General features: G+C 38.4%; 1 protein-coding gene across 1 annotated transcript in view; it reads right to left on the bottom strand.

Moving 5' to 3' along the window:
* LOC120852638 (coiled-coil domain-containing protein 112) overlaps nucleotides 1–10,740 on the bottom strand; it is a 31,865-nt gene that overhangs the window by 9,639 nt on the left and 11,486 nt on the right. Inside the window, exons 3-5 of the mRNA XM_040225976.1 lie at nucleotides 8,538–8,659; nucleotides 2,342–2,431; nucleotides 92–167 (exon numbers count right to left, since the gene is read on the bottom strand). Of these exons, the coding sequence (XP_040081910.1) occupies nucleotides 92–167; nucleotides 2,342–2,431; nucleotides 8,538–8,659 (288 nt within the window). The remainder of the gene's footprint in view (nucleotides 1–91; nucleotides 168–2,341; nucleotides 2,432–8,537; nucleotides 8,660–10,740) is intronic.

Raw genomic sequence — 10,740 nt, 5'->3', positions numbered from 1 at the left:
ACAATAAAATAGTTTACATACAATTACTTAGTAAAGAGTTATTGAAAAATAAAGGTAAATAATTTTAAATTAAAATGTGTTTAAAACATACATCAACCTCTGCTCTTCCTTAAAAGTGTTAATTGCATTTTCAATTTCCTCCATCATTTCTCTGAGCTTTTCAACAACTGTAAAAAAAAAAAAGGGAAAAATTATGTCATATTTTATTATGACTAGGAATTAAAAATTAGGAAGAAAATTAGAACGTTCTCTTAATTACAAAACATTTCTCAGCCTAAAGGATAAGAAAAAAATGTACTTTTGAAAAGTAAATTTTTATGATTGAGATTTTTTTATCTCACATTTTTTTCCTAAGCATACATACCTTAAATATTATTTTTTTTCCAAAAAACTTCTATATCACATATGTTTTCTGTGACTTGCACTTTTTGTTTAACAGTATGTTGTAATTAACTTTCCATATCAACATACATATGGTACTTCATTCTTTGTATGGCTACACAGCATTTCATTGTCTAATGCTACCCTAAATCATTAATTCTCCAACTGATGAACCTTTCAATAGATGCAATGCTGTAGTATATTTTTGGATGCTCAAATAAGTGTTTTTATTTTATTTTTTAATTTTCATTTTATATTAGACTATCATTGATTAACACTATTGTGCTGGTTTCAAGTGTACAACAAAGTGACTCAGTTGCAAATATACATGTATATATTCTTTTTCAAATTCTTTTCATATTCAAGCAGAATTCCCTGTGCTATCCAGTAGGTCCCTGTTGCCTATTTATTTTGCAGTACATACATGTCAATGCCCAACTCCCAATCTATCCCTCCCCCTTCAAGTAAGTATTTTTAGAGGATAACTGATTGCTATAAAAAGTATGCCCACTTTACAGTATGTAAAATACTGTCACATTGTCCTTCAAAGAGGCTCGAGCTATTTACAGGTCCTGAGAGTGCTCCTTCTCATGTAATTCCAGCCATTTCCAAAATAATCAAAAATTTATTATCATTGACTTAACTGACATTTTTATAATAATTACTAAGCCTGAGCACTTTTCCATATGTGTTTTGTGTTATAAAAACTTATAATCTTTGCCCATCCTCTTGATCTGTTACCTTTGTTGTTCAAATTTGTAGACACTCTTTACACATTATGGATATTAGCTTTTTAAAGTTACATATATATTGCTAATATTATCCTAATTTGTATTTCAACTTTTCTGATAGGTTTGCGGTATTTTTGAATAGTCAGTTATGTCCACTTTTTTCTTTATGATTTCTGACTTTTGTCATTATTATAAATTATAATATAATCATAAAAAGAGTAATCCATGTTCTTTTCTAGTATTTTTAATGGTTTCGGATATTTGCTATTTTTAGTGATTATGCTATAAGCAGTGCATAAGCACTCTACGTGCTTCATTCCCACAACTCTGAGTTAGACTGTATGATTATCTCCATTTCAGAGCTCAGTAAGTGAAATTTCAAACAGATTGAGTAACTTGCCTAAAGCCACTTACCTGACAGTTCAAGGATTTGACCCAGCATGTGCCTGATTCTTAAAGCGACACATCTTGAGCACTTTACTGCTTTGAGCACTTTACTGTACTGCTTTGATCTCTCAGGAATGAATGTTGGTATAAGGAAAGAGGCAAAGACACTATTTTGTCTTTCACAAAAGACTAAAAGTTGCCCAAATACTACTTAGCCATTCCGTCAGGTATTTGAAATGCCTCTGAAAGGCAGTAATTTCAATTAGCAAATGATGGGAACAGTAGGCAAAGAATCAAGAATCTTTTCCTCTTTATCAGCTGAACCTGAATCTTCGCATACCACAGATTCCTCATCTGAAGCTGCTGCTGCTGCTAAGTCCCTCAGTCGTGTCTAACTCTGTGCAACCCCAGGGACTCTAGCCCACCAGGCTCCTCTGTCCATGGGATACTCCAGGCAAGAATACTGGAGTGGGTTGCCATACCTCCCCCAAGGGATCTCCTCGATTCAGGGATCAATCCTGTATCTATTCTGTCTCCTGTGCTGGCAGGCGGGTTCTTTACCACTAGTGCCACCTGGGAAGCCCTATTCATCCTATACATGACATTAATAGTTGTTCTACTTCATAATTTATAAGCATTTGATAGCATTTTAAAGACTAAAAAATATATAAACAGCAGATATTACAGTTTCCCAATGTTTCCTTATAAATCTCTAACAAAAAGTAGGATTTAGCTCCTCCATTAATGCCAAATAGAAAAACTTATTTTTTAAAAATGTATTTTTCTAATGAACAATAGAAAAAACTAATACATAAAAAAATTGAAAATGTAAATTTACTTACAATCAGGTGTAGGCTTCGCATCTTTTAATTGATGCTGAAGTTTCTTTACATTGTTGTATATTTTGGCCAATTGTTGCTGGATTTTTGCTCCTGTAAGGAAGGACATCACCAGATGGTCAACACCGAAATCAGATTGATTATATTATTTGCAGCCAAAGATGGAAAAGCTCTATACAGTCAGCAAAAACAAGACTGGGAGCTGACTGTGGCTCAGATCATGAACTCCTTATTGCCAAATTCAGACTTAAATTGAAGAAAGTAGGGAAAACCACTAGACCATTCAAGTATGACCTATATCAAATCCCTTATGATTATACAGTGGAAGTGAGAAACAGATTTAAGGGACTAGATCTGATAGACAGAGTGCCTGATGAATTATGAACGGAGGTTCATGACATTGTACAGGAGACAGGGATGAAGACCATCCCCATGGAAAAGAAATGGAAAAAAGCAAAATGGCTGTCTGGGGAGGCCTTACAAATAGCTGTGAAAAGAAGAGAAGCGAAAAGCAAAGGAGAAAAGGAAAGATATAAGCATCTGAATGCAGAGTTCCAAAGAATAGCAAGGAGAGATAAGAAAGCCTTCCTCCGCAATCAGTGCAAAGAAATAGAGGCAAACAACAGAATGGGAAAGACTAGAGATCTCTTCAAGAAAATTAGAGATACCAAGGGAACATTTCATGCAAAGATGGGCTTGACAAAGGACAGAAATGTTATGGACCTAACAGAAGCAGAAGATATTAAGAAGAGATGGCAAGAACACACAGAAGAACTGTACAAAAAAGATCTTCATGACCCAGATAATCACGATGGTGTGATCACTCACCTAGAGGCAGACATCCTGGAACGTGAAGTCAAGTGGGCCTTAGGAAGCATCACTATGAACAAAGCTAGTAGAGGTGATGGAATTCCAGTAGAGCTGTTTCAAATCCTGAAAGATGATGCTGTGAAAGTGCTGCACTCAATATGCCAGTAAATTTGGAAAACTCAGCAGTGGCCACAGGACTGGAAAAGGCCAGTTTTCATTCCAATCCCAAAGAAAGGCAATGCCAAAGAATGCTCAAACTACTGCACAATTGCACTCATCTCACACGCTAGTAAAGTAATGCTCAAAATTCTCCAAGCCAGGCTTTAGCAATACGTGAACCATGAACTCCCTGATGTTCAAGCTGGTTTTAGAAAAGGCAGAGGAATCAGAGATCAAATTGCCAACATCCGCTGGATCATGGAAAAACAAGAGAGTTCCAGAAAGACATCTATTTCTGCTTTATTGACTATGCCAAAGCTTTTGACTGTGTGGATCACAATAGACTGTGGAAAATTCTGAAAGAGATGGGAATACCAGACCGCCTGACCTGCTTCTTGAGAAACCTGTATGCAGGTCAGGAAGCAACAGTTAGAACTGGACATGGAACAACAGACTGGTTCCAAACAGGAAAAGGAGTACATCAAGGCTGTATATTTTCACCTTGCTTATTTAACTTATATACAGAGTATATCATGAGAAATCCTGGGCTGGAAGAAGCACAAGCTGGAATCAAGACTGCCAGGAGAAATAAGATGACACCACCCTTATGGCAGAAAGTGAAGAGGAACTAAAAAGCCTCTTGATTAAAGTGAAAGAGGAGAGTGAAAAAGTTGGCTTACAGCTCGACTTTCAGAAAACTAAGATCATGGCATCTGGTCCCATCACTTCATGGGAAATAGATGGGTAAACAGTGGAAATAGTGTCAGACTTTATTTTTTGGGGCTCCAAAATCACTGCAGATGGTGACTGCAGCCATGAAATTAAAAGACACTTACTCCTTGGAAGAAAAGTTATGACCAACCTAGATAGCATATTCAAAAGCAGAGACATTACTTTGCCAACTAAGGTCCATCTAGTCAAGGCTATGGTTTTTCCAGTGGTCATGTATGGATGTGAGAGTTGGACTGTGAAGAAAGCTGAGCGCCAAAGAATTGATGCTTTTGAACTGTGGTGTTGGAGAAAACTCTTGAGAGTCCCTTGGACTGCAAGGAGATCTAACCAGTCCATTCTGAAGGAGATCAGCCCTGGGTGTTCATTGGAAGGACTGATGCTGAAGCTGAAACTCCAGTACTTTGGCCACCTCATGCAAAGAGTTGACTCATTGGAAAAGACCCTGATGCTGGGAGGGATTGGGGGCAGGAGGAGAAGGGGACGACAGAGGATGAGATGGCTGGATGGCATCACGGACTTGATGGACGTGAGTCTGAGTGAACTCCGGGAGTTGGTGATGGACAGGGAGGCCTGGCGTGCTGCGATTCATGGGGTCTCAAAGAATCGGACACGACTGAGCGACTGAACTGAACTGAACTGACTGAAGGAAGAAGGATGTACTTTAAAATAAGTCTATGACAAATGTGGTTACCAATTCAGGATTCTTCACACAAGACTGATCACCCTCACCTAGTAAATTACTGAAGAGCAATTAAAGAACAAAATATGGTTTATGAGTGTTAAAATAGCCTGAGCCAACTCTTGCTCTAAATAAAGCATCTAATTTCGTCTAATATTTTAAGGCACAATAGGTTAAGTCTTATTATAACCTGTGCAGGGAAATGTCCTTAGAAATATTTTTTTAACTCTGGAGACTGAGTTATTGGACACTCCAATACATGGATCAGTAGCATAATTTTAGTCATGTTTTATTCTTTAACAGTTTTTTCCTTTTTGCTATAATTTATGGACATAGAGTTGATCTCAATTACTGTTAGAATATTAAAACTGTATTGCCAATACTAATGCTATGAATACTGACAAACTGCCCAGTGAGAATTAACTTTATCTAACTACACCATCTAAGATGGGCTGGTGACACCCACTGGTGTCACAGTCATGGCCTTGAGGAGACATCTCAGGGCCATTTAGTGGTGTCTATGCTATAGGTTTCCCTGTAGCTCAGATGGTAAAGAGTCGGCCTGCAATGCAGGAGACCTGGGTTCAATCCCTGGGTCAGGAAGATCCTCTGGAGAAAGGGATGGCAACCCACTCTAGTATTCTTGCCTGGAAAATCCCACAGACAGAGGAGCCTGGTGGGCTACAGTTTATGGAGTCAGACACGTCTGAGAGACGCTGCTACTGCTATGCTACAGGTCGCCAAGTGCAGCCAAAGGACTGGTCTAAAGTAAGGTGCTAGGCCCACAATAAACGCCTGCAGAACAAAGCGTCTCAGAGCCATTTTCAGATGCTCTGTGTCATCAGCAGGAAGACTAGATTATTTTCTTCTTTCATATTTCCCTTCTGAAGTAGTAACCTTACTGTAATATTTACTTAAATTACTAGGATAAAGTCAAATATTCATATTCATATACATATTCATATACTAATATTTGATCATCATCTTTGGGTATTTTGCTTGTACCTCCCCCTTATTTTTTTTGGCAACTCTTCCACAAATGAACATGAAACACCAAAAGCCTCTGTTCAAACGTCCTCAAAAACAGTTATTTTTTTAAAAAAGTTTATCTTTAGGCTGGAAGCCAGGGCTAATATTCAAAACAAACCAAAATATGCATATATGGCTTTGGATTTTTCCTTTTTTTATTAAAATTCCAGAGTTCTATAAAAGTAGAAACTTTACCCAATGTATTTTATAAGGTCTTACTCATTTTTGGAATTTTAGGTCACGAAACTTCCCTTGTAATCAGGAAAGTGTTTTCTGTTGTTTTACATTTGCCATAGTTTGAACAGCTACAATGATACCACTATAAGGAAAATGATCTTTTATTAATTCATTTGGAACTGACATTCTGCACTAAATAGGCAAAGCATTCAAGTACAACATTACATAAATACAGGCTAAAATGTGACATAATATTTGAGGTAAAGTATAGCTATTTAATGCTTCTGAGCTGAAACATGTGAAAGAGAAATTTCTATATCCTTATATTAATGCAATGCATTCCTTCTTCTCCAAGATAAGATAAACACAAAGTATGAATAAAGAGAAGCAAAATTGTAGACAAAGGGAAATTAGAAAATAAAAATAAAGTGCCTTAAAAGGGAGAAAATCAAGTGACTTAAAATGCACAGAATGGAGATACTCTACTTAACGGCATGATGCAGAGACAGAAAGATCAGCCTTCTTGTCTGTAAAAGAACTGAGGGATATTAAGAAACATCAATATTAAACAAGGGATGCTCAGATTCTTCTATGAATCAAAGAGGAGAACTGGAAATCCGGCATTTATGTTAGCTTTCATCATTCCAACAGAAGAGAGAGAATGATTCTTGCCACTGTCTGACAAAAGATGACTTTTTAAAATAGTGCAATCTTATATTCTGAAAGGAAAAACTTACTAAAAATTTCTTTTAATTAACTACAAAGGTGTCTCATGAGCAGTATAATCTCTATGTGATAAGTCTTAATATTTTATAAAGCTTGGTTGGTTGGTAACCTTTGCTGTGCTGTGCTGTGCTAAGTTGATTCACTTGTGTGTGACTCTTTGCGACCCTATGGACCGTAACCTGCCAGGCTCCTCTACCCATGGGATTCTCCAAGCAAGAATACTGGAGTGGGTTGTCATACCCTCCTCCAGGGGAATCTTTCTGACCCAGGGATCAAACCCACATCTCTTATGTCTCCTGTATTGGCAGGTAGGTTCTTTACCACTAGCACCACCTGGGAAGCCCCTGAAAACCATTACTTTTCCTTTAATCAAAGTTAAGACGTGTTTTTACTATAAAATAAGGACTTTGCAGTTTAAAAAATCTACTCTACAAGGAAACAAGGTATTCTTGTAAAATTCTTAAGGCCAACATTTAGTACAGTTAATAATTATTAATATTCATAACAAGCAGTAGAACATATTCACTGTACAATCTCTAACACTTTCTTATATATTAGGTTGGCCGAAAGGTTCATTTGGGTTTTTCCATAACAACTTATGGAAAAACCCGAATGAAGCTTTTAGCCTACCCAATACTATTTCACCAGATGTACAGACAGCTCTCCTATGGCAGAAACAGCAGGTTTTATTAATATATCACAGACAAGTAAACTCAGGTTTAAGCAACTATGTGACTCGAGCACTTTAACGGTCATACAGGTTCTGAATCTGTTGATGCTTACTGAGTCTGGGATTCAGTCAATAGGATCCTGGTGATGAGCTAAGATCAGACACCCAGTAATCAGTTTTCCTTTATTTTTTAAATCTGTTGCCCATAAGCAAAGCTTTATTTAAAAACTGACACCAAAATATGAGAGCGTTGTTGCAAACCTTGCAAAAAATTAAACATAATTACATTATCTTGGTAGATTAACTGGAATCACTGAACTGAAAAGGCTTCCTGTGAAAGGACACAGATTCAGGAAACTGTGGATCATTAGTATTGCTTTCTTCTAAATGAACATCCTTCTGAGTCTGGCCTTTCCTCCTATTGGCTGGCACAACAGTTGAACAACCTACACCAAACACCACTGTGTAAGCCTGGCTGTAAGTAATCTTGTAGCTGCTGCTGCTGCTGCTAAGTCGCTTCAGTCGTGTCCGACTCTGTGCGACCCCATAGACAGAAGCCCACCAGGCTTCCCCATCCCCAGGATTCTCCAGGCAAGAACACTGGAGTGGGTTGCCATTTCCTTCTCCAATGCATGAAAGTAAAAAGTGAAAGGGAAGTCACTCAGTCGTGCCTGACTCTTAGCGACCCCATGGACTGCAGCCTACCAGGCTCCTCCATCCATAGGATTTGCCAGGCAAGAGTACTGGAGTGGGCTGCCATTGCCTTCTCCGAATCTTGTAGCTACCTGGACATTTTACATACATAAAGTAAGAATTTGGACTTTGAACCAGCTGTGTCTTTTTATGTTTCTTCTGTTCCTCTTCCAAGGAAGGCTACAGTACACTTCCAGCTAAAGGCATGTTGATCCTTTTGCAAGCCCAGCCCATGCAGATCTTTAAGGCACCCTTCCTTTACTTTAAAATAATGTAGTATCATTAACTGATTTGACAACCAGAAGACAAAACTCTCTTTTTCCTATTAAGACAGGTATAAATATCCAGACTAAATAGTGACCCCCCCCCAAAATAAATACATATCCTTAAAAGATAAACTCATTACACCAATTAGAATGTATCTTGATAGAGACTGTAACAGTCAACGCACAAGGACAAAGCACAGGGCAAAACTGTGACTTTATATCTCTCAATGGGTTTTGTTCATCATGAACTCAACTTACTTTCTGTTTTCCTGCTGTTAATCAGTTTATTTTCCAATTCTTCCAGCATACTATGTTCAACTCTGAAGTCACTTTTTTGGTTGTAGAAATGACTGTGTTTGTCTTTTTCTAGATTAATAACCCTTTAGAGAAAGAAACAAATAGTATAAATATGATTTAAGTACATTTTTAATTGTTTAAAATATGAATATACTTACAATCTGTACTTTGTATTAATTCATCAAAGGATTCAAAATAAAATTACTTGGATCAATAAGGCTATGGAATCAAAACAGTAGTCATTCGGTCATGTCCGACTCTGTGACCCCACAGACTGTAGCCTGCCAGGCTCCCCTCTGTCCATGGAATTCTCCAGGCAAGAATACTGGAGTGGGTTGCCATTCCCTTCTCCAGGGAATCTTCCCAAACCAGGGATCAAACCTGGGTCTCTGGCATTGCAGGCAGATTCTTTACCATCTGAGCCACCAGGAAAGCAAAATGCACTATAGAAATGCAAGTTATTAATGCTAGTAAAACTAAAACTTCAAAAGGCAAACAATCTATGAAGGCAGGGATTTTAGTGTTTTTATGGGATATGGTCCACATTTACTTCAAAGCTTCTTCATCTCATCCTTGCTCCTTGGCTTTAATCCATCTACCAGTAAGACTTCTAATGTTAGCTTGAACCCTGGGTTAAAACAAAACAATTTACCATCAAGAAACTTTTTCGGTTGGACAAAGAAATTTATTTTCTCAACATCTATTTTCTTTCTCCCACAAGGTGGAAATTAATATAAATACGTCTCCACTAATCCTGAATTTAATGAGTGGTGGAGCATCTCTGGTCACTGATTTCCTTTCCTCTATCCTGAGGGGCAACTATATAAGGCAGAGTCTCACAATCTTTTTCACTTGCCACACCAAGAAAAGAATTTAATATGTAAGGCACCCTGAGGTAAATAGATGAGAATGCCACAGGCCCTACCTGGCTGCCCCCAGGTTGAGGGAGTCAGAGCTTCAATCTATGTTGGGAGGAAGGAAGGGGGAGAACAGAAATATCAAAAAGCCTTTAGTCTGCAGGTCAGTCTAACAGGCTGAGGGCAGCTCCTGCAGCCCTGCACTGAGCACCAGCCCGTCTCGACTCTGGCTGGGGTGAGGAAAGGCACTACAAGCAGACAGAAATGCCCATCATGGACACAGGCTATGCTACGACAGTCAGTCATGCTTTGTTACTCCTGGATTCGAAATACTGACCCATTGCTATTGCTAAGTCACTTCAGTCGTGTCCGACTCTGTGCAACCCCATAGACGGCAGCCCACCAAGATCCCCCATCCCTGGGATTCTCCAGGCAAGAACACTGGAGTGGGCTGCCATTTCCTTCTCCAATACATGAAAGCAAAAGGTGAAAGTGAAGTCACTCAGTCATGTCCGACTTAGCGACCCCATGGACTGCAGCCTACCAGGCTCCTCCCTCCATGGGATTTTCCAGGCAAGAGTACTGGAGTGGGGTGCCATTGCCTTCTCCAATATTGACCCATATAGATATTCAAAATGTATAATGGAGACAAATTGCCAAACAAAAAGAGATGCTCAACCTCCCTCGTAACATGAGAAAGGAAAACTGAAAGTATACCATGGTAACATGGTGTATCTATCAGACTGGTGGGAAAAAACACACAAGTTTAATATATTCTGATGATAAAACTGTGGGGAAATGGGTCCTCTCATATATTGTTGGTGAAATCATAAATGGCCTATCAAGGACAATTTAGAAATTAATCATTATTCATTACAATCATGAATAATCAGAAATTATTCATTACAATCACAAATTCATGTACCTTTGAGCCAGCACTTCTACTTGTAGGAATTTTTCCTAAAGATACACTCATAGATGTGCAAAATGATATGAACCTCCATGGATGCTCCAATTAATTAAGCATTTATTTACTATAACAACGTTTTCTGCAATCTAATGTCTATCACTGCTGCTGCCGCTAAGTCACTTCAGTCGTGTCCGACTCTGTGTGACCCTATAGACGGCAGCCCACCAGGCTCCCCCGTCCCTGGGATTCTCCAGGGGGCAGATTAAATAAGTGGTGGTATATGCATACAGTAGAATACAATGCAGTACCATGTTCTATGTACCGATAAGGAAAGATCTCCAAGATACACTCCTTTTTAACAAAAGTTCTATATGTAAATGTTAAGACATACTAGAGA

The sequence above is a fragment of the Oryx dammah genome, unplaced genomic scaffold (assembly GCF_014754425.2).
Source record: "Oryx dammah isolate SB20612 unplaced genomic scaffold, SCBI_Odam_1.1 HiC_scaffold_26, whole genome shotgun sequence".
In the NCBI taxonomy this organism is placed as follows: Eukaryota; Metazoa; Chordata; class Mammalia; order Artiodactyla; family Bovidae; genus Oryx; species Oryx dammah.
This window is presented reverse-complemented; position numbering and strand designations above follow the sequence as displayed.